The sequence below is a fragment of the Bubalus kerabau genome, chromosome 4, assembly GCF_029407905.1.
Source record: "Bubalus kerabau isolate K-KA32 ecotype Philippines breed swamp buffalo chromosome 4, PCC_UOA_SB_1v2, whole genome shotgun sequence".
NCBI lineage: Eukaryota > Metazoa > Chordata > Mammalia > Artiodactyla > Bovidae > Bubalus > Bubalus kerabau.
Genome location: NC_073627.1, coordinates 180,678,553 through 180,706,469, shown reverse-complemented (window position 1 = coordinate 180,706,469; position 27,917 = coordinate 180,678,553). Strand labels below are relative to the sequence as shown.

Here is a 27,917-nt window from a genome sequence, read left to right as displayed (position 1 = left end):
CAGGCCCTGTGTGTGCATCTCTGGAGATGAGGCGCACCCTGCCCATTTCTGCGGGATCTCAGCCCACTTCATGTTTGCTCTGTCAACGCCCACCCACAGCCCCCTGACATGAGGACCTCTCTGCAACCCCCATGCTCAGCCCCGCCCACTTCATCCCACCCACTCCAGCGCCATCTTTGAAGGCAGGGGGATCAGTTTAGTGTCCATCCTCAGCGCCCAGCGGTGCCCAGCTGGCTGTCAGAAGAAGCTCTGGGAGTGGATGGCTGATGCGACAGACAGACTGAGGACTGGGTGCTTGAGGCCCATGGGCAGGAAGGGGCCAGGGTCTGAGCAGCCTGGGAGGCCACGCGCTGGCCTTCCAGAACTGGAATTTTTGCACAGAAGCAGCCAATTGTGGCTCCGTGTTGGAAGTGTTTCTTTGGCTTGCTTTTCATTGGTTTTGTTATTATAATCAGACAGAATGGCCTGCCTCGGAGAACCCTGCCTCTCCGCCTGGCTGTTAAACCAAAGGGTCTTCGTTCAGAGCCTTGTCCACCTGTGGATGGCAGGAAGGAAGAAATGAACACACCCCCTGGCTGAGGCTTGCCATTCTAGGAGATGTGTGCAAGACTAATGGCCTTTTTACTTTGCTTCCTCATCTCTCCCCCGCTATCTCTGATCTGTAAAAGAACCTGGCATCCAGACCCCGCTAAGATTTTTGGCGCAAGCCTGCCATCTCGGTCAGCTGGCTTTCTGAATAAAGTTATTTTCCCAGCCTCATGCAGCCGGTAGAGCGAGCTTGGACTCGGTAACAGAATGAGGCTGGTGGGTGAGTTCTGTGCCCTCGCACTCAGACGTAGCTGAGGATCTCATGCAGGGCGGGGCTTGGTGGTGGGCTCCTCAGTCCCCAGGACGCGTGACCAGGTGGCTGTGCAGCAGGAGAGCAAAGTGTGGGTGGAGAGTGGGCCTGAGCCTGGGGTGCAGGCGTCTGTGCAGGGAGGCCCGGTGGCCATGGCGGGCAGCTGCCCTTGGCTCGCCGGCAACCTCCTGGTGGCCTCATGTCTGACAAGCCCTGAGCGAGGAGCATTGGCTTTGGAGGCTGCAGGGGATGGTCCGAGCTCACTCCCCAGGCCTAGACCAAGCGGGGCTGGATGTGCATGGCGTCCATGGGGAACGTGGGGACAGACACGGCCACCTTGTAAGAAGCCCATGCGCGTTAGAGCCTGTGTCATGGTCTGAGCGCCGTGCCTGGCGCCTAGTAGGTCTCCAACTTCAGGGGCACCTAGTAGGTCTTTAACTCTGAGACCCCCAGGAGGTCTCCAACTGCAGGGGTGCCTATTAGGTCTTCAACTGCAGGGGCGCCTAGTAGGTCTCGAACTTCAGGGGTGCCTAGTAGGTCTCCAGCTCCAAGGCGCCTAGTAGGTCTCCAACTGCAGGGGCACCTAGTGGGTCTCCAACTGCAGGAAGCCCACAGGCAGCTCTGAAGTGTTAGCTCTGGCTTTCCTGCATTGGTGGGAGGTTGTTAAAGACTTCTGAGACTTACTGAAAGTCGCTATTACACCCAAGGTCTTTCGTGAAAAGGCATGAAAATAACGAGTGTCCTCCTATAACATGCAGCAATGTGCTTTGCATCCACACACCTCCACCTTGACTAGAACTTTCTACAGCAACGGAAATCTCTCTTCTGGCTGTTCAGATGAGGGGCACTGAGCTTTAGATTTCATTCGCTTCAAACTCAAATGGTTCAAATAGCAGATAGTTACCATCTTAGCACAACCACAGCACACACAGACACCACACGGCATCTAACCTTGTGTGCTCAGAACCCAGGACTGAGTGACTCGCCTGTTTGAAGGGCTGGATGTTTTGTCTAAACACAGGATCGTAGGAAAAGCTGTGAGTGTCTAAAGAGAAGACAGGGGGCTGGATTTCACACCCCCAACCTCTGCCCCTGCTATTTCTATTAAACTGGGTTGGGAGTTTCATTTTCCTCCGAGATTTCTCTCTGTCCTGACTCCTCTGCAGTGTTTCACAAAGATCTGTTTTTCTTTTATTTCAATGCAACACATTTTAAACACACTTGAGTAGCAAAATCTTACCTGTTAATGGAGTTTGCCAAGAGAATGATAAAGCTTTAAGTCACTAAGTCTTGGAGTGGCTGTAAGGTCACCATGTGACACCTCAGTTCTAGCCAAGTGTGCAGGCTCAGGAAGTGGGCAGACGTGGCCTCCAGCGAAGGCTATGAAAGACGCCATGGAGAATTTCTGCCCCAAGCCAAGGTTACTCTGCCAACTAAAACAGATGTTTCCAAATGGCAGAGTTCATGGGGAAAAGCAGAAGTCAGCCTCGGAAACTTCCAGCTGTTTTTGAAGTGCCCTTTGATGAATACTGGGGCTTCCCTGGTGGCTCAGAGGTTAAAGCGTCTGCCTGCAATGCAGGAGACCTAAGTTCGATCCCAGGGTTGGGAAGATCCCCTGGAGAAGGAAATGGCAACCCACTCCAGTATTCTTGCCTGGAGCATCCCATGGATGGAGGAGCCTGGTGGGCCATAGTCCACGGGGTCGCAAAGAGTCGGACACGACTGAGCGACTTCACTTTTGATGAATATATATATCAGATCAGTCGCTCAGTTGTGTCCGACTCTTTGCGACACATATATAGTAATGAACTCGAGGAAAGTGTGCTCACCCCGTTTGAGAAACAGACCACGTTAAAAGATCTGGCTTGGTGGCCCCAGACGCTGCCTGTGTCTTGCAGACGAACGAGGGTCGGCTTCGGCGGCTTCACCCGTTAGCCATAGAGGGCGCTGCTACACTGACCAGCGTGCCCCCAAGAAGCGCTTTTTATGTGTGTATTTTCCAAACGGAAACATTCATTTTCAGAAGGGAGCATTCTCTCTTTTTTTTTTAATTTTTGTTATATTAGAGCATAGTTGGTGAACAATGTTGTGTTAGGGAGTGTTCTTTTTTAAAAACAAGTGCTGCGCTGCGGTGTTTATTGTCTAAATGGAGTGCCAGTTTTCAGGGGTGGGGCTGGAAGAACCTGAAACGGTGAGTCCAGCATTTAGAAAAAAAGTGTAAAATTTTTTTCCCCTTAATCTCTTTCTCCCTTGAATCTGCAGCCTCTGGTCGATGCATGTCATACCAACTGTTTGTGTACTCTGAGGCGCATCAAAGCAAAAGATAAAAGACGGCTAAGATGAAAAAGAACGCTCTCAGCTCTCTGGGAGGCAGGGAGGCAGAGCGATGCCTGCTCCGTGTGGGTCGGGCCTGTGTTACCATGATGCCGGGCTCCTCCCATCCAGTGGGGTACCGGGCCGGGAACCCTGCATCCCTGACTCAGGCAAACATGCGGATGCTCTGTCCTGGGGTGTCTCGAGCTCACTGCAACCGACTGAGAAACAAAGCCAAGCCTGTTTGAAACAATGGGTGACTCACATGTTCCGTAATTAGCTAAGGAAATGAAGTACTCACAAGTCTTTGTTGAGTGTGCATGATGGGCCTGGCCCTGTGGGTTTTGTTCAAGATGTGGGACATGGACTGAGTTGTCATGGTGGTAGTGGTCGGGGGGGCATCTGAGCGACCCACCGAGTCTGGGATGGGTCTGCCCCCGGCCTGGCCTTGCCCCGTCCCTCTGAGCCCCCAACACCCTGAGCTGCCTGCGGAGCTGAGCAGAGCCGAGTGTGTGAGCTCTGACGGCTGCCCCGGGGCATGGCAGGGACGCTCCGGGAAGAAGCGTTTGATCAGCAGCTGTGAGGGCACGTCTACCAGGTGGGCTAGTGTTGCCTGTCCTTTGGCATTAAAGGTTTGGAGACTGTGTGTGTGGGGGGGGGGACACGGGTGGGCTGCCCACTATTATCTTCTCCAGCCGGCAAATGTCCTGAGTGGATGGAAAGTTCTCTGTACCAGGCAACCTGGGAGTCACGCACGGCTACTGGGCACTCAGAATGTGGCCGGTACAAGAGGAACTGTGCTGTAATTTTATTTTATTCACTTTTATTCACTTGTAATTCTTTAAAATTTTATTTTGTTCACTTGTAATTCTTTAAAATTCACTGCAATTCTTGTAATTCAATTGTAATTCTTTAAAATTACATTTTATTCACTTGTGATTCTTTAAAATTCGCTGAATAGCCACCTGTGGCCAGGGCTTCCAGGCTGCCCCATGCAGGTCTGGACCAGTGCAGTTCTCCAGCCCCCAGGCCCTGGATCCCACCCGGCCACGTGCTCTCTGTCACTCCGTCTCCTTGGTGCCCAGCTCGGGTGTCCCTCCTAAAGGGGGCCCCAGGAGGACACCTCTTGTCTCTGTATCTCCTGCTGTGTCTGCTCTCCACTATGACCCCTGGAGAGCAGGGGTCGGGGTCAAGGGTCAGGGGTCAGTCCCACGTGTGGCCACGGGCCTGGCCGCCGCAGGAGCTTCAGCCACAGCCACTGGATGAGCCTAACACTAATGCATGAGCATCCCTTCCGAGACTCTGACGCAGGCTAAGAGCTCTCAAATATCCGTGATGTAAGGACATGTCTGGGTTGGAAACAGGGCTCCCCCCGCAGCTGTGTGGTTTGGACAGTTCACTCGGCCTCTCAAAGAGGCATTTTGTTTGTAAGATGTGAATACCAAACTCACAGGGTTGTTCTGAGGATTAAAATGAGATAAAATAAATGAACTGTGTAGGATGCTATCGTAGACTCAAATAAATGTCAGGAAATAAATGTCCTGTTTTCTTCTGCACCTGTTCATCCTTGGGAAGATTTTAGTCCATTTGAAGAATCAGTATTTTAACACACAAATCAAGAAAGCATTATTCACTCATTCATTTATCCAGCAAGTATTTGTCAAGCATCTTGTATGTGGCAGGCAACGTTCTGAGCCCTGCAGATACACCAGTGGGCCAAAAAAAAAAAAAAAAAAAAAATCAGTGTCCTCAGTAGTTGTTCATTTGCTCAGTTGGGTCTGACTCTTTGCGACCCCATGGACCGTAGCACACCAGGCTTCCCTGTCCTTCACCATCTTCCAGAGTTTACTCAAACTCACGTCCATCGAGTCGGTGATGCCGTCCAACCATCTCATCCTCTGTCGCCCCCCTTCCCCTCCCGCCCTCAGTCTTCCCCAGCATCAGGGTCTTGTCTGATGAATTGGCTCATGAGTGTCCTCATGGAGCGTAGCACATCTAATCGGGAAAGAAGATAATAAAAGCCTACAAGCAGGTGAATCCCACAGAGGTCTGTGTGCTGTGGAGTTACAAAGACTGATGCGGTGGGACGTTGGCAGTGCTGGGTGGGGTGTGGGTGGGGGCGTGGGTGGGGCGTTGGCAGTGCTGGGGTGGGGTATGGGTGGGGGTGCCACCGCACTGCGGGAGCAGTTTGCACCGAGAAGGTGACAGTCCAGCCAGGCCTTGAGCAGAGGTAGCTGGTGAGCTGCACAGGTGCCTGGGAAGAACTTCCTGGCAGAGGGAACAGACATCTCCAAGCCCCAGAGGCAGGGCGCCTGGCACGGTGGACGAGGAGGGTGCTCTGTCCTGGTTTCTGGGCCCGCCTCCACCAGGGTCTAGCGCACAGCTGCTCGATATGTGTGTGTGTGTGTGCTCTTAATATATATATTTTATTGAAGTATAGTTGACAAAATGTTTTAGGTGCATAGCAAGGTGATTCACTTATACATATACACATATATTTCAGATTATTTTCCATTATTACAAGATATTGACTATAGTTTCCTGTGCTATACTCTAAACCTTTGTTGCTTGTATATCTTTTTTTTTTTTATTTAATTACAAATCTACCATTCTACTCGTACTAAGTCAAACACGTGGAATCAAAACACGTTTTGTTTTTTAAAGTGAGATTGTTTTCTAATGTCTCAAAGTAGCCTTTCTGTAAAGGCTATTTTCCAAATAATTTTATTTAGGTTTACTTATTTTTGGCCATGCTGAGTATTCTTTGCTGTTGGGCTTTTCTCTAGCTGTGGCAATCCGGGGCTTCTCACTGCAGTGACGTCCCTCGAGGATCACGGCCGGAAGGGCGTGTGGTCTCAGTCTTTGCGGCTGGGTCCTAGAGCGCAGGCGCCGTAGTTTTGGCGCGCGGGCTTAGTTGCCCCGTGGCGTGTGGGATCTTCCTGGACCAGGGATTGAACCTGTGTTTCCTGCATTTGCAGCGGATTGTTTACCACTGAGTCACCAAGGAAGCCCAGTATGTGTTTTTTGAATGTACCTCAAAACTATTCAAGGCAAATTGTTCTTTTCTACACTGAAGCGTTTTTTCCTCCTTGAATAATGACATTTTGCGACTGCAGAAATTGTGTATTTTCTTCTTAGATGGTCACGCGGGGGCCGTGCTCTAGTTCCCTCCCAATGCAGTTTTGTGCAAAGTTGCTGGGGAGGGACCCTGAGCCAGCGGGTACCCCACAACCAGTGGGTGGCACGTGTGTTGTTTGAATGGCTCAAGCCTTGGTTTGCGGGCCTGATGAGGGCCTTGCTCCCCGAGATTCGGCACCCAGAGGCTGACCCAGCCCGCCTTTCTCCTTGCAGGAAGCATGGCTGACTCCCCCAGGGAAGGAAAAGTGGCCAGGCCTCCAGACTTCACGCAGCTGATTGACTTGGCGTCTGAGTTTGTAGGAGGAAAGGTAAGCAGGGTGTCTCAGGGCGGGAACAAGTGTTGTACTTAATGCACCCAGGCTGAGGCTCCAGCTGACCACTGCGGGGACCTGAACTGGAACAGCAGGAATCAGGAGGAAGGCTGGCCTCCCCAAGGAAGCCTGTTACTGTGAAAGTCTCCCAGGGAACTTTCCTTAAATTGATGACAATTATGACCGGGGCCGCATTGCCCAAGGTTGGAAGCACACATTTTGCCCCTGTGAAAAGAACTCCCCACCCCATAGTGTGTTTTCTTATGGGGCAGATGAGTGGTCCTCAGACTTCAGTATGAGAATCACGTGAGAACCTAACATGAGGCTCCAGGTAAGCTACAGACCTACCCTCAAGAGCTTAGGCTCTGCCGGGAGACATGCAGACCAGGGCTGGCATCAAGGCAGGACAGGGCGCTGTGGGACCACATCTGTCATGCAGGGTGGGGAAGCAGGGGGAGGACCATGCAGGGAAGCGATGCCCAAAGGAGCCCTCGGTCGGGGGAGGAGCCGGCAAGGCAGGGGGGTGATGGGGAGGGTCAGACAGAGGACGAGGGGAAAGGAGCTGATGTGGGGTGTGAGGGCAGGATCCTGGAGGGGTAGCAAGGCCCCCATGCCTGGAAGGTCTCTGCCCCGGAGGAGGCTTGCAGGCCCTGAGCAGGGGAGGGATGCCCAGGTGAACTCACCGAGCTGCGTCCTCGGGAGGCAGATGTCAACAGACAAAACCATGCACAACCTAAAAGCTGAGCACAATGCTTTATTCGGAGACAAAACTGAGGGCCTCAGCCCTGGACACAGCCTCTCACTTGGCTCTACGGACGGCTCCAGAGAGGTGAGGGGGGAGCCAGGATATGTAGGGGTTTTGCAACAAAGACCATGTAATCACAAGATCAAAAGATTCCTATTTGTAAAAGAAAACCAGACATCTTTAGTTAAGGAATTTAGCCCTTTTCTGTGTATGGGCTTCCCAGGTGGCGCTCATGGTTAAGAACCCGCCTGCCAATGCAAGAGATGCAAGAGACATGGGTTCGATCCCTGGGTCGGGAAGGTCCCCTGGGGGAGAAAATGGCAACCCATTCCAGTATTCCTGCCTGGAGAATCCCATGGACAGAGGAGCCTGGTGGGCTACAGTCCATGGGGTCACAACTGAGCAAATCTGGGCTCACTGACACCTTCCTTTTTTATTATTAAATTAATTTATTTATTTTAATTGGATGCTAATGACACCTTCCTTTGATGTGCGCTTCACTCCAAATCCTATGCTTTCCAGTCACACAGAGATGGCCCCCACATTTGGCCAACCAGATAACCAGCAACTCCCAGACAGCTAGGCCCTCCCCTGCCTTTTAGGTTCTGGCTGGGCTCAGAGGTCAGGACACTCTTTCCCAGACCACAGGGGTCCCCAGGCCCCAGGCTTGGTGGAATGGCCAGCAGCCAGTCTGCACCTCACTCTCTAAAGTGTTCTGCTTTGGGAGTCCAGTGGTGAGGACTCAGCTCTTTCATTGCCATGTCCAGGGTTCAATCCCTGCTTGACAGGGCAACTAACCCCCACCCCCACCCCCCGAGCCATTAGGTGTGGCCAAACAAACATTCTGCTTTGGTTAACAAACCTCAGAGGCAAAGGAGAAGCCTCAGCAAGATGGTAGGAGGGCAAAATCGTGTTTAGAACCAAACCCCTTCCCCACCAGAGACCCTTGGACAGTGCAAACAAACCTTGTGTGCACCAGGACCCAGAGACCCCACAGAGACTAAGCCAGAACTGTCTCTGAGTGTCTCCTGTGGAGGTCTGGGTCAGCAGTGGACTGCCGCAGGGGCAGGGGCTCGGGGTGCAGCAGACCTGGGTTTGGCATAAGCCCTCTTGGAGGAGGTCGCCATTAATCCCCCCATACAGCCACCAGAACTTACACAGGACTGGGAAATAGACTCCTGGAAGGCACAAACAGAACCTTGTGCACCAGAACCCAGGAGAAACGAGCAGTGACCTCACAAGAGACTGCCCCAGACTTGCCCGTGAGTGTCCAGGAGTCTCCGGTGGAGGTGTGGGTAGGCGGTGGCCTGCTGCAGGGTCGGGGCACTGAGGGCAGCAGTGTGTGCTTGGGGCCTTTTGAAGGAGGTTGCCGTTATCGTCATCACCTCCACCATGGTTTGGTCTCAGGTCAAACAACAGGGAGGGAACACAGCCTCAGCCATCAACAGAATATTGGATCAAAGATTTACTGAGCATGGCCCCACCCATCAGAACAAGACCCAGTTTCCCCGTCAGTCAGTCTCTCCCATCAGGAAGCTTCCATAAGCCTCTTATCCTTCTCCATCAGAGGGCAGACAGAATGAAAACCACAGTCGCAGAAAACTGATCAAACTGATGACATGGATCACAGCCTTGTCTAACTCAATGAAACCATAAGCCATGCGGTGTAGGGCCACCCAAGATGGATGGGTCATGGTGGAAGTTTTGACAAAACATGGTCCACTGGAGAAGGGAATGGAAAACCACTTCAGTATTCTTGCCTTGAGAACCCCATGAGCAGCATGAAAAGGCACAAAGTTATAGGACACCAAAAGAGGAACTCCCCAGGTCAGTAGGTGCCCAATATGCTACTGGAGATCAGTGGAGAAATGACTCCAGAAAGAATGAAGAGATGGAACCAAAGCCAAAACAACACCCAGTTGTGGATCTGACTGGTTATGGAAGTAAGTCAGATGCTGTAAGAAAAATATTTCATAGGAACCTGGAATGTTAGGTCCATGAGTCAAGGCAAATTGGAAGTGGTCAAACAGGAGATGGCAAGAGTGAATGTCGACATTCTAGGAATCAGAGAACTAAAATGGATTGGAATGGGTGAGTTTAACTCAGATGACCATTATATCTCCTACTGTGGGCAGGAATCCCTTAGAAGAAATGGAGTAACCATCATAGACAACAAAAGAGTCCAAAATGCAGTACTTGGGTGCAATCTCAAAAATGACAGAATGGTATCTGTTGGTTTCCAAGGCAAACTATTCAATATCATGGTAATCCAAGTCTATGCCCCAACCAGTAATGCTGAAGTTGAATGGTTCTATGAAGACCTACAAGACCTTCTAGAACTAACACCCAAAAAAGATGTCCTTTTCATTATAGGGGGTTGGAATGCAAAAGTAGGAAGTCAAGAGATACCTGGGGTAACAGGCAAATTTGGCCTTGGAGTACAGAATTAAGCAGGGCAAAGACTGACAGAGTTCTGCTAAGAGAACACACTGGTCATAGCAAAAACCCTCTTCCAAAAACACAAGAGAAGACTCTACACATGGACATCACCAGATGGTCAACACCAAAATCAGATTAATTATATTCTTTGCAGCCAAAGATGGAGAAGCTCTATACAGTCAGGAAAAACAAGACCAGAAGCTGACTGTGGCTCAGGTCATGAACTCCTTATTGCCAAATTCAGACTTAAATTGAAAAAAGTAGGGAAAACCACTAGACCATTCAGGTATGACCTAAATCAAATCCCTTACGATTATACAGTGGAAGTGATAAATAGATTCAAGGGATTAGGTCTGACAGAGAGAGTGCCTGAAGACCTATGGACAGAGGTTTATGACATTGTGCAAGAGGCAGTGATCAAGACCATCCCCAAGAAAAAGAAATGCAAAAAGACAAAATGGCTGTCTGAGGAGGGCTTACAAATAGCTGTGAAAGAAGAGAAGGAAAAAGCAAAGGAGAGAAGGAAAAAGCAAAGGAGAAAAGGAAAGATATAAGCATTTGAATGCAGAGTTCCAAAGAATAGCAAGGAGAGATAGGAAAGCCTTCTTCAGTGATCAAAGCAAAGAAATAGAGGAAAACAATAGAACGGGAAAGACTAGAGATCTCTTTAACAAAATTAGAGATACCAAGGGAACATGTCATGCAAAGATGGGCTCAATAAAGGACAGAAATGGTATTGACCTAACAGAAGCAGAAGATATTAAGAAGTGGTGGCAAGAATACACAGAAGAACTATACAAAAAAGATTTTCATGACCCAGATAATCACGATGGTGTGATCACTCACCTAGAGCCAGACATCCTGGAATGTGAAGTCAAGTGGGTCTTAGGAGGCATCACTATGAACAAAGCTAGTGGAGGTGATGGAATTCCAGTTGAGTTATTTCGAATCCTGAAAGATGATGCTGTGAAAGTGCTGCACTCAATATGCCAGCAAATTTGGAAACCTCAGCAGTGGCCACAGGACTGGAAAAGGTCAGTTTTCATTCCAACCCCAAAGAAAGGCAATGCCAAAGAATGCTCAAACTACTGCACAATTGCATTCATCTCACACACTAACAAGTTCAGTTCAGTTGCTCAGTTGTGTCCAACTCTTTTCGACCCCATGAATCACAGCACGCCAGGCCTCCCTGTCAATCACCAACTCCCGGAGTTCACCCAGACTCACATCTATCGAGTCAGTGATGCCATCCAGCCATCTCATCCTCTGTCGTCCCCTTCTCCTCCTGCCCCCAATCCCTCCCAGCATCAGAGTCTTTTCCAATGAGTCAACTATTTGCATGAGGTGGCCAAAGTACTGGAGTTTTAGCTTTAGCATCATTCCTTCCAAAGAAATCCCAGGCTGATCTCCTTCAGAATGGACTGGTTGGGTCTCCTTGCAGTCCAAGGGACTCTCAAGAGTCTTCTCCAACACCACAGTTCAAAAGCATTAATTCTTCGACACTCAGCCTTCTTCACAGTCCAACTCTCACATCCATACATGACCACAGGAAAAACCATAGCCTTGACTAGACGAAACTTTGTTGGCAAAGTAATGTCTCTGCTTTTGAATATGCTATCTAGGTTGGTCATAACTTTTCTTCCAAGGAGTAAGCGTCTTTTAATTTCATGGCTGCAGTCACCATCTGCAGTGATTTTGGAGCCCCCAAAAATAAAGTCTGACACTGTTTCCACTGTTTCCCCATCTATTTCCCATGAAGTGATGGGACTGGATGCCATGATCTTCGTTTTCTGAATGTTGAGCTTTAAGCCAACTTTTTCACTCTCCACTTTCACTTTCATCAAGAGGCTTTTTAGTTCCTCTTCACTTTCTGCCATAAGGGTGGTGTCATCTGCATATCTGAGGTTATTGGTATTTCTCCCGGCAATCTTGATTCCAGCTTGTGTTTCTTCCAGTCCAGCGTTTCTCATGATGTACTCTGCAAAGTAATGCTCAAAATTCTCCAACCCAGGCTTCAACAGTACATGAACCTAGAACTTCCAGATGTTCAAGCTGGATTTAGAAAAGGCAGAGGAACCAGAGATCAAATTGCTAACATCCGCTGGATCATGGAAAAAGCAAGAGAGTTCCAGAAAAACATCTACTTCTGCTTTATTGACTATGCCAAAGCCTTTGACTGTGTGTATCACAACAAACTGTGGAAAATTCAAGAGATGGGAATACCAGACCACCTGACCTGCCTCCTGAGAAATCTGTATGCAGGTCAAGAAGCAACAGAACTGGACATGGAACAACAGACTGGTTCCAAATTGGGAAAGGAGTATGTCAAGACTGTATAATGTCATCCTGCTTATTTAACTTATATGCAGAGTACATCATGTGAAATGCTGGGCTGGGTGAGGCACAAGCTGGAATCAAGATTTCTGTGAAAAATATCAATAACCTCAGATATGCAGATAACACCACCTATATGGCAGAAAGTGAAGAACTAAAGAGCCTGTTGATGAAAGTAAAATAGGAGAGTGAAAAAGTTGGCTTAAAACTCAGTGTTCAGAAAACTAAGATCATGGCATCTGGTCCCATCACTTTATGGCAAATAGATGGGGAAACAATGGAAACAGTGACAGACTTTATTTTCTTGGGGTCCAAAATCACTGCAGATGGTGATTGCAGCCATGAAATTAAAAGACACTTGCTCCTTGGAAGAAAAGCTTTGACCAACCTAGACAGCATATTAAAAAGCAGAGACATTACTTTGCCAACAAAGGCATGTCTAGTCAAAGCTATGGTTGTTTCAGTAGTCATGTATGGATGTGAGAGTTGGACTGTAAAGAAAGCTGAGCGCCAAAGAATTGATGCTTTTGAACTGTGGTGTTGGAGGAGACTCTTGAGAATCCCTTGGACTGCAAGGAGATCCAACCAGTCCATCCTAATGGAGATCCGTCTTGGATGTTCATTGGAGGGACTGATGTGGAAGCTGAAACTCCAATACTTTGGCCACCTGATGGGAAGAACTGACTCATTTGAAGAGACCCTGTTGCTGGGAAAGATTGAAGGTGGGAGGAGAAGGGGATGGCAGAGGATGAGATGGTTGGATGGCATCACCAACTCGATGGACATGAGTTTGAGTAAACTCTGGGAGTTGGTGATGGACAGAGATGCCTGGCATGCTGCAATCCATGGGGTCGCAAAGAGTTGGACACGACTGAGCGACTGAACTAAACAAACCGCAGACCCCCACCCCCCCGCAGGGTGTGCAGGGTTGGCTAATCCACAGTTGTAACTCTGCTGACAATTTGTCCCCATTGCTCTGGGACAAGGGTCACAAAGCCCAGGGTCCTCCGTTCTTGAAAAAAAGTTGGTTTATTTCCTTTCTAAGAAGTTAGCACTTTTGTATCCAGATGGTAAGGGGGATTAAGAAGGAAAGGGTGGGAAGGCAAGATTAAGGGGGAGGCAGGCAATGAAATCAAAGCATTTAAAAGGCATTGTGTCTTAATTGCATATTGTTTCTCTCCCTCTCGGCAATTTCACATTTTCTTTTTACTGCATCTCATAATGTTTCACCAGGGAATGAAATAAAATGGTTTTAAATTTATGGTTATTTTATCTTTACTTCTTTCTTTGTCTAGATTTTATTTGCAACAGATGACTTCTTTGCTCCTGCTGAAAATCTTTTAAAGGTACTGTAAATTGGTCTCTGCTAAGTGCTGGGGTGGGGTGAGCCACGCAGTCCTGCTAATTAAAATCTCCCTGTGTGTTTAGGCTGGGAGTCACGTGATGTGACCCAGATAATTAGGGTATTAGAACAGTAGAAACGTGTGGAAATTAGCCTCCACTCCTATTAAGACGGCAGAGACAAATGTGGATCGACACAGGATTCTGGGACCACCTTGCTCTATGGGGGAGTCGCTGATGTCCTCTGTATTTCTCTCTGCCCCACGCTGTGTTCATAACTTGTGATGGGAAGAAAAGTGTTGCAGAGCTTGAATTTTTTGGAAAATGTATTTCCTACTTAGTTATAAAAATGTTGTTCAGTCACTCAGTTATGTCTTTTTTGTGACCCCATGGACGGTAGCACCCCAGGGTGCCCTGTCCTTCACTATCTCCCAGAGTTTGCTCAAAGAGTTGGTGATGCCATTGAACCATCTCATCCTCTGTTGTCCCCTTCTCCTCCTGACCTCAATTTTTGCCCAGCATCAGGGTCTTTTTCTAATGAGTTAGTTCTTCTCATCAGGTGGCCAAAGTTTTGGAGCTTCAGCTTCAGCATCAGGCCTTCCAGTGAATATTCAGGGTTGATTTCCTTTAGGATGGACTGGTTTGATCTCCTTGCAGTTCAAAAGCATCGATTCTTGGCGCTCAGCCTTCTTTATGGTCTAACTCTCACATCTGTACATGACTCCTGGGAAAACCATAGCTTTGACTATATGGACCTTTGTTGGCGTATGTTTATTAAAAACAGAAAATACTGATAAATGTAGGGAAGAACGGGAGCTCTGGGGAATCCCGCCACCCTGTCCCTGCAGTGGGACCAGCGAGAGTTATTGCGAGAGGGGTGATGGCCTTGGTGCCCGTAGAGCTGGCGCCCGGCAGCGTGTGACTGCTGGGGGCGGGGGTCTCACTTTCACTGCTGGGCCTGGAGCAGCTCAGAGCACGGGGGTGGGGGCAGGGGTGACTGTTCAGAGTGACCCGCAGCATCGAGCCTACGCTTCCTGAGACTCCGCCGGATTCTGGTTGCCCGGTCTTTTCGGGGTTACTCTGGGAGTCCAGCTACCCTTCCTTGCTTTGCTGAACGGCCTTTCAGGAGGCGCCCAGGTTGTGGCTGCACCAGGGGTGGGGCCCCTGGAATGAACCATGTGGTTTTACCTTTTGCTGCCAGTGGCAAATTCTGTGGATGAAGGCCCGCAGAGAAGTAAGACTTCTTTCTCGGAAGCCGATACGAAGATATGCGGGCATCGTCCTCCGTCTCCCCTACAGTCCCTGTTCTCTGCACCACCCATCTGTCCCTTTGGGGCAGAAGTTTATTTGCTGGGAGTCCAGGCTCTCGCGTGAAGGTTGATGATCCACTCGTCTTTGCTTTAGAGGGACAACCCAAGTTTTAAAGAACACGAGTACACTGAGTTTGGGAAATGGATGGACGGATGGCAGACCAGAAGGAAAAGGATTCCAGGTAAGACGATGATGACTGTTCACTCACTCCTGTGACATTTGAGATCAGGGCTGTTGGAAAGCAGTGCACGTTGTGGGTCGATTTTAACACGGGCCCTTGGACTACTCGGTCACCTCAGATGTCCCTTCTGAATGGCAGTCTCTGCCAATTCAGGAGGGGTCGCAAGAGCCCTGGTCATCAGTGTGAGCAGGAGCGGGCAGGCACTTGTGAGGAAAAGGAGACTCTGGAAAAGGAGGGCTGTGGGTGAAGGAGGCTGAGCCGTGTGCACACACGGGTTGGTGCGTGTGCGGCATTTGATGTCCGCACCCCTCTCTGAAGTAGGTGTTCTGGTCCCATCCAATTGCCATGGAAACAGCCTCATTCACTTAGCTCAGGTCACAGCAATGGTGAGAGAAGCCGGGAGCTCAGCCAAGATCCATCCTATCTTTATGTCACCTTAAGAGGCTACTTTCACTCACTGCTACTCATCAGTCAACATACACCCTTTAAATTTAAAGAAATGTCTGTAAAAGAAAACCAGCCAGCATTAGGCTAATCACTGACTTTCTTGCTACTGTCTCAAGTATTACAGAAACAATCGATATTTCTAATTTTCTGTATTTCTGTGTTACGCCAGGCCTTAATGGCTGTGCTCGTGCTGTGCTTGGTCATGTCCGACTCTCTGGGACCCTGTGAACTGTAGCCCACCAGGCTCCTCTGTCCATGGGATTCTCCAGGCAAGAATACTGGAGTGGACTGCCATGCCCTCCTGCCAGGTCTCCTGCAATGCAGGCAGATTCTTCACTGAGCCACCAGGGAAGCCCAGGCCTTATTCAGTTCAGTTCAGTCGCTCAGTCGTGTCCAACCCGTAGCCTTGACTAGATGGACCTTTGTTTGCAAAGTATTAGGCCTTATTAGATTCTAATAAAACTGGACATTTTAAGGTGGATTTGAATCCGACTTCTGGAAACCAAGAACCATACAGTGTCATACTGGGAGTTCTTCTACGTCATCCGATACAGGGTGGGGTAGTCCTGGCTGGGGCCCTGAAGGCAAAGCTTAGGCTGTTCCAGGAGACCCAGCTCAGTACTGAGCCCTGGCCTAGCTGGGCTGGTGGTCCCTATACCAGAGTTACAGCTAAACTTTTTGGAAACTGAGCTCATCCCTGATTTGCAGTTAAAAGAAATGAAGCTCAGAGATGCCCATCTGCCAATGCTGCCCACAGGAGGTGGCCGGTTTGGAGTCAGACATGTGGCCCCTCTGGACCCAGGGCTTATGCACGCTCTGGTCAGATTAGAAGTGAGGGTCCGTGTGGTGAGTGGCGGTCCGATGTGGCCACGTCATCAGAGACCTTGCAGCCTCGTCCGAGAAGGAGCCCGCACCGTTTTTCTCCGATGCGAGAAGTGCGTTTCCGGTGTTTCACTTCCGCTGTCGTCGTGCTCAGCCCTGCGGCTCGGCGGTGGGATTCAGCCCGCGGGGGTTCCTGTTGTTTATGTCCCCAGGTCACGACTGGTGCGTGGTCCAGCTGGGCATCCAGGGTGTTATCCGGGGCTTCGACGTGGACACGTCCTACTTCACGGGAGATCACGCCCCTCGAGTGTCGATTCAAGCGGCAAACTTCGAAGAAGGTGCCTGGGGGACCTTTGTGGGGAGCTTTGTGGGGGCCCCTGATGGCTCACTTCCCACCCAGTCTCGTCCAGAGGCCCCGCCTCGCTGCCACAGAGGCTGACGACATTCCCCCTCAAGGGCTCCATGAGTTTTGAGGTTTAGCTTAACAGTGTTCTTCAGCTCAACTTAGATTTTGCTATTCTCACACTGCAGCACCCCCGGGAGGCGCAGGGTTTAGTGAGCAGTCTGCCTGGGTGGCCAGGGCGGTCTGGAGCCCGGTCAGGGCCAGCTGTGGGGCCACTGCCCCCGCTCATTCTGCTGCACCCCAGCCCCCCGGGTCTGCATAAGGACGCGGCAGCTCTGGGCTTTCCAGGAACGTTCCTTTCCTAATCCTGGAATGGAAATGGTCCTCCGAAGTTGGTCCCAGAGGTAGCTTTCTAGAAACAGGTACCCTCAGGGGCACGTCTGTACTTTACTTGGGAAACAGGAGTCACGTCAGTTAGCGGTCTTACCCTGGAGGCACTCTGTGCCCAGCTTGTAGGAGGCTCCAGGGGCGTGACGGTCTCCCCTCCAGAAAGACAGTGGAGGGACCTGAACAGTCACGTGATGGTGGGAGGCAGTGACCAGTGACACAGAGAACGATGCTTTCAGGAGGCTGACCATCCACACAGGCTCCTGTTGGTGAATTGCCCGCGGATCAGTTCTGAGGATGCCACTGGGGGAAGCAGTGTTTGTGAATTGACTTACAATATTCCAGAACTTGATCAATCCAGCCTTTTGAAAACCCGAGTCGTGTGATGAGTTTGTCTATCTGGCTAAACTTGGAGTTGATATTTACCCTCTGATGAGCAGACAAAGCACCAGGTGTGCAGCACCCCTTCTGAAGTTACCCTAACTATTTTAAATATGGAGGAACTTTAACATGTATGTGTATTACATTGGGCATCTGATACTTTGACTTAAACGATATCTTTAGGCAAAATGAAAATGACCCTACAGCCCACTAAGAGAGTATGTATATTCTGATTTTGAATGGGAATGGTAACCCTCATAGTCACTGTAACTTTAGATAGGCAGCCAGAAATCCCACAACGAGAAGTCAGGACAGGAGCCGCGGCCACCCCCGAGGAGTTTGAAGCCATTTCCGAGGTATGTCTCCCGGGGGAGCGGGGGCTTGTCACGGGCTGTTGGGAGCAGCTCTGCCCGCCTGCACTCAGCCTGGCAGAGCTCACACGTTGTGCTTGCCCTGTGCGGCCCTGCAGAGGTTTCTGGGTGGATCTGTGCACCCCTGACCCCAGCGCATGCGAGGTCCAGGGTGCTGCTTTCCATGGGGCAGTCTGCTCACAGAGACGCAGGAATGGTGCCCCGTGAGATAAATACAGAATCAGTTCACATACTTTTGATAGCAATTGGACAAAGTAACGTTATGCCGGATGAATGTAATCCAATAAACAATTTGGTTTGTGTTTGGGACATTCTTGCTTTTTGAAGTTTGTCTGCTGATCTTCACTGCGTTTTACAAAAGTGTGGATCCATAACACACTGGGGAAATACATAACGGCAACAAGCGGGCCCTTCCAGTGAAGCACTCATCTAGGGGAGAGTGCCGGGAGGCTCAGGCTGACTCGTTTACCCCCAGGCCCACACCAAGAGCCTGGGTTTATTTAAACGTTCACATCACCTTCTGGCTGCTGCTTTTTTATGAATCCTCAAAGTGAAGACATCCGGAGGCTCGGCTCTAACCCCCTGCCCATCCCCGGCCACCACCAACAGGTGGCTGTTATGACCGGGGTGAAATAGAAGCAGGCCTTTACTCTGCTTATTAAACCTGGGACTTGATGTTTATTAGTGCTTTTATTACAGTGTTCCATTAGGCATCCATCATTCATTTTGTCCCACAGTGCTTGCCCCGTAAGCCCATGCAGGCATTAGGCATCCATCATTCATTTTGTCCCACAGTGCTTGCCCCGTAAGCCCATGCAGGCATTAGGGTGACGGGAGTTATTGCTCCCTAGAGCCATCACTTCTGTTTTTGTATTTATTGCTAGCTGAAGTCGGACGACTGGAGTTGCTTGGTTCCCATGACAGAACTTACACCGGGAAATCCTGCTTCCAGCCACAACTACTTTCCGGTCACTTCCCAGCAGACGTGGAGTCACATACGACTCAACATTTTCCCGGGTAAATATGATGGACCGCCTCCAGTCCTGTGCTTTCTTCACTGAGTGCCGGCATGTTTTAAAAACACAAAGAAAAGTCACCCTTTCCTCCTCGGTCACTGATCTCTCTAGCATTTTAGGATTTTAATCTTCCCTTTCTGTGTACTAGGAAGTTCTCGTTTTAGCCCTGCTGTCCGTAGGTAGTTAGGAAAAACTGTCAAGTAAATTAGGATGTGATGGACCTAAGGTGTATTAGGTTAGATGTCACCTAACAATGTCTATTTCACAGACATATTAGCAGTTGAAGTGCTGTGTACAAATAACCCTTATTTTGTTTTATTGAACAGCTTTATTGCAATGTAATAAGTGTAACATGCATTTCACCCATGTGAAGTATACAGTTCTATGGTTTATAGTACATATAAGTATACAGTGCAAAGTCTATGTAAATATATAGTATGGCTTCCCAGGTGGCTCAGAGGTAAAGGATCTGCCTGCAACGTAGGAGATGCAGGTTCAATCCCTGGTTCAGGAAGATCCCCTGAAGAAGGAAACGGCTACCCACTCCAGTATTCTTCCCTGGAAAATTCCGTAGACAGAGGAGCCTGGTGGGCTACCGTCCATGGTCCATGGGGTCGCAAAGAGTCAGACACGACTGAGCGACTGAGCATGAGCATGAAATATATATAGTATATGTGCAACCATCACCATGGTCAACTTTAGAGCACGTTCATCACCTTGAAAAGAAACCTGATACCCTTTAGCTATCAGCATTCATCTGCCCCAGCCCTAAGCAGTCACTAGTCCACTTTCTGTCTTGATCCACTGGACTACTCCAGACATTTCATAGAAATGCTCTTTTGTGACTCATTAGCATGTTTCCAAGGCTCACCCGTGTTGTCGTGCGTCAGTACTCCATTCCTTTGTGTGGTCAAATAATCTTCCATTGTGTGGACAGAGCTCATTGTCCATTTATCAGTTAATAGACATTTGGGCTATTTTCACCCATTGAAAGCTTATGAATAATGCCGGTATAAACACCCTTGTACAAATGTTTGTGCAAACGTATGGTTTTCATTTGGGTGTGCAACTAGGAGTTGAAATTGCTGAGTCATATAACTGTGTTTTTAATTTTATGAGAAATTATCAGACTTCTTTCCACAATGGCTGCACCACATTACAGCCCCACCAGCAATATGTGAGGGTCCAGTTCTTCCACATCCTCCTGACACTTGCCATTTTCTGAGTTTTTGATCACAGCCACCCCAGAAGAAACGAAGTGGTATCTTGCTGTGGTTTTGATTTGCATTTTCCTCACGACCAATTATTATTTTTTAAAAGCTTTCTATTTTTTGTATTGGAGTGTAGTTAACAGCGTTGTGTTAGTTTCCGATTTTCTGATGTTCAGTCGCTCAGTCATGTCCAACTGCTTGCGACCCCATGGACTGCAGCACGCCAGGCCTCTCTGTCCATCACCTACTCCCAGAGTTTGTTCAAACTCATGTCCATTGAGTCGGTGATGCCATCCAACCAGCTCGTCCTCTGTCATCCCCTTCTCCTCCTGCCTTCAATCTTTCCCAGCATCAGGGTCTTTTCCAGTGAGTCAGTTCTTAACATCAGGTGGCCAAAGTATTGGAGTTTCAGCTTCAGCTTCAGTCCTTCCAATGGATATTCAGGGATGATCTCCTTTAGGATGGACTGGTTGGATCTCCTTGCTGTCCAGGGAACTCTCGAGAATCTTCTCCAGCACCAGTTTGAAAGCATCAGTTCTTTGGCTCTCAGTCTTCTTTATGGTCCACTCACATTTGTACATAACTGCTGGAAAAACTGTGTATGTGCGTGCCCAGCTGTGTTTGACTCTTTGGGACTCCACGGACTGTAGCCCGCCAGGCTCCTCTGTCCATGGACTTTTCCAGACAAGAATACTGGAGTGGGTTGCCGTTTCCTCCTCCAGGGGATCTTCCCAACCCAGGGCTTGAACCCACTGCATTGACAGGTGGATTCTTCACCACTAGCGCTACCTGGCAAGCCTCAGCTTTGACGTATGGACCTTTGTCAGCAAAGCGATGTCTCTGCTTTTTAATACTCTGTCTAGGTTTGTCATAGCTTTCCTTCCAAGGAGCAAGTAAGTGTTAGTTGCTCAGTTATGTCTGACTCTTTGCAACTCCAGGGACTGTAACCTGCAAGGATCTTCTGTTCATGAAATTCTCCAGGCAAGATACCAGAGTGGGTTGCCATTCCCTTCTCTAGGGGATCTTCCCGACCCAGGAATCGAAACCGAGTCTCCTGCATTGCAGACAGATTCTTCACCATCTGAGCCACCAGGGCTGAGTCACTGTCCGCAGTGATTTTGTAGCCCCCCAGAATCAAATCTCTCACTGCTTCCACTTTTCCCCCTTCTGTTTGCCATGAAGTGATGGGACTGGATGCCATGATCTTACACAAGCCCCTTTGCCATGTCAAGGCTGTGATCCATGAAGGGGAATATTCCTTGATAGTTTGATTAAAAGTGAGGTTGGATATTAATTCTGTAAAGAAGAATCTTATTTTTTTTAATGTAAAATCAGCTTTACATGAGCAGACATTAACACTAGGTACCATGAGGGCAGCTCATAATGTTCCATGAACCAGTATAGTGTTGTGAATTACTCTCGTTAGTATATTTTCTTGGGTTTTATGCCAACACTCCAGGAGATGGTGAAGGACAGGGAGGCCTTGTGTGCCGCAGTGCATGGGGTCACAGCACTGGACGTGACCGAGGGACTGAACACCAACAAATACCAGCACAGCCTGGTTTCATTCACTGTAAATGCCAAGACTCCACTGTTCTAGCGAAATTCTTTCAGATCACTCAATTTCACCAAATTTTTCATGTAAAAATATAGGGCTTGTTTCATTAGAATATTCTGATTAGTGATTTTGAGCTTCTGTATAAAAAACTTGGGTTCCACCTTCTAGGACGTGATGCTCAACTAAAAAACATTCATTTTATTAGACTCACATAATGTGAGTGGATCTTGGTAGTTATTTTTGCTCTGCAGACCTACTGTTGAGGTGCTCTGGTTGTCAGCAGCTACTTGAATTTGTGAATGTTATCTTTAGTATTCTCAACCGCACTGCAAAGCAACGTGTGTAAAAATAAACACCTAAGATCTTGTGTAAGTTGGTGTGGGATTTAGCAATGTTGATTTCGGGCACCAAGCATTATATCTGTGGTGAATTTCCCATCTGATTTTTGGCCTTCCTGGAGTTATTGATTCACCAACAACACAAATATGTATTTACTTTGTGCCACACGGAAGCAAGCAAGACAGGTAGCTATACTGGCCTTCAAAGATTTTTAGATTCTGCTTTTGGGAGACGTACTATCAGGGACGTAAGAACAAGGTAATTCTGGACCGTGATTAGTGCAGTGGAGTAAATAAGTGTGTGTGGGGGGTTGATAACCTTGACCTGGGGAATCAGACCGTGGCTTAGGTGCGGGTGGGGGCAGGAAGGAGATGGTCTAGAGAGGGAAAGAAGGCCTTCCTGGGGCCACGCGGCTAAGCTGAGACCTGAGAACAATGAGCAGTCCTTGGGCAGCAGGAAAGTTGTCCGAGGACCGGGGGGTGGCAGCTGCAGAGGCCCTGGGCTTCGGGCTCAGTGTGTTTAAGAACCAGAGCAGGCAGGTCCTGGGCTTCGGACTCAGTGTGTTTAAGAACCAGAGCAGGCGTGCGGAGCTCTGTGTTTTAAGATCCACAAATGGCAACTTTTCCCAGGTAATAATAATAATAAGGCACTTTTCCTTTTCAGATGGTGGAATCGCACGTCTTAGGGTATATGGTACTGGACAAAAAGACTGGACTGCGGGTGACCCCAAAGAACCATTAGACCTGGTGACCATCGCTTACGGGGGTGCCTGTGTAGGATTTAGCAACGCACATTTTGGGCACCCAAACAATATAATAGGTGAGACGATGCTCGAGGAGCTTGGGACATGTGGGCCTCACACTGAGCACCCGGTATGGTATGAATTACTCAAGAGGAAGGGGCCGTCTCAAGCCATATGGGTGGGTGAGGTCCTTCATACAGGATCGAAAGCCTTTTAGACAGGAAGTAAATCAATAGCAATCTCCCTGATTTTGCCTTAAGCAGTTGCTCAGGTGTGAATTTGCTGACGCATTCACTTTAATGGAAACCACGGATGTTGCACTGCTCAGGCACACGGGGTCTACACCGATCACGCCGGTGCACGTGTATTCTAAACATTCTCGCGTTTAGAATAAAATGCGATGGTACTCTGACATACCGCTAAACACTGTTTTTGGCAGGAGTTGGCATGGCGAAGTCGATGGCAGACGGCTGGGAAACAGCACGGAGGCTGGACAGGCCCCCGATACTGGAGGTGAGACGTGAAAACGCTGCGTCCCAATGCTTCCCAGAAAGTAAAGGGTTTTTTTCTTTATTTGATCTCAAGGAGACTGATAGTTTAGAAACCTCTTAGGCATTTTTGTAAATACTTGCTGCTTCTAAATGTTTTCTAAATCTTCTACTGTTTCAATGTAATATCAGAGCCAGACTACACAGAAAGACCTAGAAGTCAAACTTGCTAATTAACGCTGGCTGTTCTAACACATCATGGGAATCATCCCTTTTTTAATATAAAAAAGCTAGAGCATCTAAATTTAATAAAAACCCATGAGTAAATTTGTTGATCTGGAGAAAAAAAAGAAAAACACCATTTCATCATCTTTGATTTTTGTGTATCCCTGAGTGAGACCACTTCTGTGAACGTGTGATGGCTCAGCTGTTTAATTTGACCAGTGACTAACTCAAGATAAGGAAGTAAAAAAGGAAAGAAAACACCTTTCAGTGTGTAAATCATATCACAGACTTAATTGTAAACACCCCTTTCATGGGTTAGTTTTTGTATCACCCAATGCTTCCAAATATAAACAAACTCTCCTCACTAAAACTTGTGTTTGGAGGCAGGTCATATATTGATATAGATGTGGTCAAAGACATATCTACTTTGAAAAGTCAAACCAACCCCAGGAGCTATTGGTCAGGCTGGATAAACACCCTTTGGAGTACAGCATACCACCTGAGTTCATGTACATGTGTGCTAAGTCAAGTCCAGCTTTTTGTGATCCTGTGGACTGTAGCCCGCCAGGTTCCTCTCTCCATGGGATTTCCCAGGCAAGAATACTGGAGAGGGTTGCCATGCTCTCCTCCAGGGGATCTTCCCGACCCAGGGACTGAGCCCTGGTCTCCTGCATTGCAGGCAGATTCTTTACCACCAGGGATGCCCTACTCCTTACAGTAGGAAATGACACGTGCGTGCCAACCTTGTTGCTTGCTGGTTTTCAGGATTACTGTCGTGAATGACAGCAAGCTGACTTAAGTTGTTTCTTCCTTTTTTTGAATTCTAGAATGATGAGAACGGTATTCTTCTGGTTCCAGGCTGTGAGTGGGCAGTTTTCCGATTGGCGCATCCTGGAGTAATAACTCAAATCGAAATTGACACAAAATATTTCAAAGGTAAACGTAATGGCACTAGGAAACCACTTATAATTGGTGTGCTGGTCACGACGGCAGCAGGCTCCATGCCGCAACTCAGACCCGATGCAGCCAAGTAAATAAATTAAAACTATGAAAGAGAATAAGGACAGCAGGCTCCAGCAGGGGAGGGACTCAGGGCAGCGGGCTGTGGCCCTGGCTCTCCACTCACAGTTGTGCAGCTTCAAGCGTGTTATGTTAACTCTTCGCACTCTGCTTCTCTCTTTATAAAGCATTAGATGTGCACTCGACCACAAAAGTTGTGAGGTTCTATGAGGCACTAAGGCTCTCACCACAGGGGCCCTGAACTCCATGTGGAAAAAGTCTATGAAACACTTGCTGGTTAGGTCGTCAAAAGAACAGAATGGGGGTATCGTCTCAGGGGAGGGATTGCAGGCAGCTTGGTGACTATTTCTTCTCCGGGCAGTGCTCTACACACATTTTAAATTATGGCCTTCCTTTAGTAAAATAATATTTGGAAAAAGCACCCTTAATATTCCATATTTATGTTCTTATGAAATAGATACATGTTCCATTATATTAAGTTCAAAAGAGGTTACTAAACTTTTATAATCGTTAAGTTTTGCCAAGTACCGTGGTGGGTGTCTAATGACTCTTTGGCCATCTTTGAGTAAATACAGCAGTTTGTATTCATACACTGGATGCTTGATTTTTAAATGTCTTGCAAATCATTATGACCTCACTCAACTATTAACTCTTCCATCAAGGGTCAGTATATATTTAAGGTGAAGTTCATCCTCAATGGGTAGATGTAAACGGTTTCAAGAGGTCTTGATAATTTGAACTCCTGTTGGGAAGACGATGGTTTAGATCTGATTAGCAGCCACTGTTTCCACTTTTCAGCATGACTGGCCCAGGGCAGCTCCTGAAGGTCAGGAGGAATGTCAGTCCTGCTATCTTCTTGCTGTTTCGGATGTTCAAAAATCATCTCTAGTGGTATATTTCATCCACGGTTCTCTGTGTGGTAGTTTAAAGTCACTTGTTTATTTTTGCAAAGGACAGTTTAGCCAAAACCAGGGTGAAAGTGAAGTCGCTCAGTCGTGTCCGACTCTTTGCGACCCCACGGACTGTAGCCTACCAGGCTCCTCCCTCCATGGGATTCTCAAGGCAAGAGCACTGGAGTGGGTTGCCATTTCCTTCTCCAGGGGATCTTCCCAACCCAGGGATCGAACCTGGCTCTCCCACCTTCCAGGCAGACGCTTTAACCTCTGAGCCACCAGGGCCAGGGTAATAAGCAGCAAATCCGTGTAGCCAGGGACCCCAAAGTGCAACATGGCATGGATGCACTGGTAGTGGCCGTGGGTGTCTCTGTCAGCCAGGGATGATGGTCATGGGGATCGGGAACAAGCCAACATCCAGTTATAATACCAAACACGCAAGGCCTAATACATACATCCATACACACACGTGTACACACACACGTACACACATGCACGCGCACACATGTACACATGCATGTATATTAAAGAAACAGAAACAGTCATTGGGATGTCCTCTCACTGCGCCCCAGAAGCATGCTCACCTCACCCAAGCTCACTTTTTGCTGGGTCTTTCGATCTGATTTAAAAGCTCAATATTCCATAAACCAAACTGTGCTGAGTGCAGACAGAGTGGAGAAGGTGCCCTTTGTCTTGTTCCAATAGGTAATTCTCCTGAGAGCTGTAAGGTGGATGGCTGCATCCTGACGACTCAGGAGGAGGAAGACATGGTCAGGCAGAAGTGGGACCTTCCGGGCCATAAGTGGAAGCCACTGCTTCCGGTCACAAAGGTAGTGTGGTGTGTGAGCCCTTGGGGTCACGCAGGCAGCCCTCCAGAGGGCTACTTCAGTCAAGGCGGGATTTCAAAGGGTTACAGTTCTACCCCAAAGCTTCTGCTCAGTTTAACAGTGCGATGAATGAGATTTTAAAAACTGTCTCTGCCCCTTTGTATAATAAAATGATGGGCTCTCTCGGCTCACGTCTTTGCATATCTAACTCTCAAATTTTCTTTTAGACCACCTTGTGCAAGCATGCATACATGGAGAAACGTTTCTGCGATGTACTAACTCTCTAGGCAGGGAGCTAGCATATTTAGGGGCAGCAGGGTGGGGCCGGCAGTGGGATGGATGCAGGAGGGGCGTGGTCATTTTTGGGTCAGAGACGGGAGTAAGCACTGCTCCCCTTAGTGAAGGGTGACTGCTCCCACGGCCCCCTGTCTGCTTTCTTTTTCTCACCAGTTTGTCTGCTGACTTAACTATAAGAAAGAAACATCACGGGGACCTGAGTATTCATGCCGGTCTCCTTGGGGCATCCTGTCCCCAAAAGCAGATTGCTAGGTGGAGCCAAATTATTATCATGGAATAACTTTTCACCTTTTAAGGCCCAGAGTCCAAGCGGATGGGTGGCCTTGGGAGAGTCAGCCCCCTGGTCATTACAAGGACCTCTGCCTCCCCTCTCTTTCCAGCTGAAGCCCGATGAGATGCATGTGCTGGACAGCCTGACCCCCGAACTGCAGGACGTCATCACCCACGCCAAATTCACCATCACCCCCGACGGGGGCGTGAGTCGCCTCCGACTCAAGGGCTTTCCCAGCTCCATCTGCCTCCTGCGGCCCCGCGAGAAGCCCATGATGAGGTTCTCGGTGAAGGCGGGGTTCAGGGCGAACCTCTAACCCACACAGAACCTGTACAGTGACTCAGACTCTTCTTCTGAAGTATTTTCAACACCTGAAACTTAAGTTTCTAGCAATTAGTGTTTTGAAGGTCAATATAATTCCTGATGATTTAATAAAGTGGTCACTCTCACACACTGGTGACATTTAGTGTCACTTAATGTCATTTAATGGAGTGCTTGGCAGTTGGATCCCTGGATTGGGAGGATCCCCTGGAGGAGGGCCTGGCAACCCACTCCAGGATGCTTGCCTAGGAAACCCCATGGACAGAAGAGCCTGGCGGACCCCAGTCCATGGGACCACAGAGTCGGGTACCACTCACTTGTGGAACACTTGGTATTTCAAAGCCTGGCTGTGGCTGTGAAATAGCAGGGTTTCTTTATTACTGTTTTTAAACAGTCGTACAAGATACTGATACTTTTATAACATCGGTATTCTGTGCCTTCAGAGGTACTTTAGCACTTCATACATAGTCTACTGTCCTGAAAAGTTTGCTGAAGCCCATCAAAGCCACTGGAAAAATACAATCCTAGAAGCATTCTCTGTCTGGGTTGAAGAGGCGGGGCTTGCCTTTACCTGGAACAGGAAGTGACCTTCCCAAGGTCACCCAGGCCCTTGACTCGCTCCTGCTGCACATGAAGGTGCATTCTGAAGGTTACACCTTTGAGGCAGCGCCAGCCAGCTGCGCCTGCTTGCCTGGATTCCCACGTGCTCTGGATGGTTCCTGGCACATCCTCCTTGACCAGCTTTAATTGTCTGGATGGTCCTGTCTGCCATCTCCCCTCTGCCCCTCGGCAGAGCGGGAGGTGGAGGAGCAGGGGGAGGATCCCGGTGGGGCCCAGGGCACCCTTGGCCTCCCACCCCACACCGTGGCGGGTGCCTCCCTCCATGGCCCCGAGCTCTGCGAGCCTCACCTGCCGGGACTCGGATGCCCGTCGCCTGGCCTGGCCCTGCCCCCGCCCCTCCCCTGTCTGGCTTGGCCGCCTCTTTCTTGAGCGGCGGGGCAGGTGGG

The 27,917-nt window shown here is 48.8% G+C and overlaps 1 protein-coding gene across 1 annotated transcript; it reads left to right on the top strand.

Moving 5' to 3' along the window:
• The first annotated feature begins 6,030 nt into the window (after positions 1 to 6,030).
• ALLC (allantoicase) lies at positions 6,031 to 27,042 on the top strand. The gene is made up of 12 exons (XM_055579530.1): positions 6,031 to 6,164; positions 6,503 to 6,597; positions 13,414 to 13,464; positions 14,864 to 14,951; positions 16,433 to 16,558; positions 17,608 to 17,687; positions 18,587 to 18,719; positions 22,490 to 22,645; positions 23,008 to 23,081; positions 24,109 to 24,217; positions 25,900 to 26,024; positions 26,699 to 27,042. Exons 2-12 carry the CDS (start codon positions 6,508 to 6,510, stop codon positions 26,903 to 26,905), a joined length of 1,239 nt encoding a protein of 412 aa, XP_055435505.1. The 5' UTR covers positions 6,031 to 6,164; positions 6,503 to 6,507; the 3' UTR covers positions 26,906 to 27,042.
• The last annotated feature ends 875 nt before the right edge of the window (positions 27,043 to 27,917 follow it).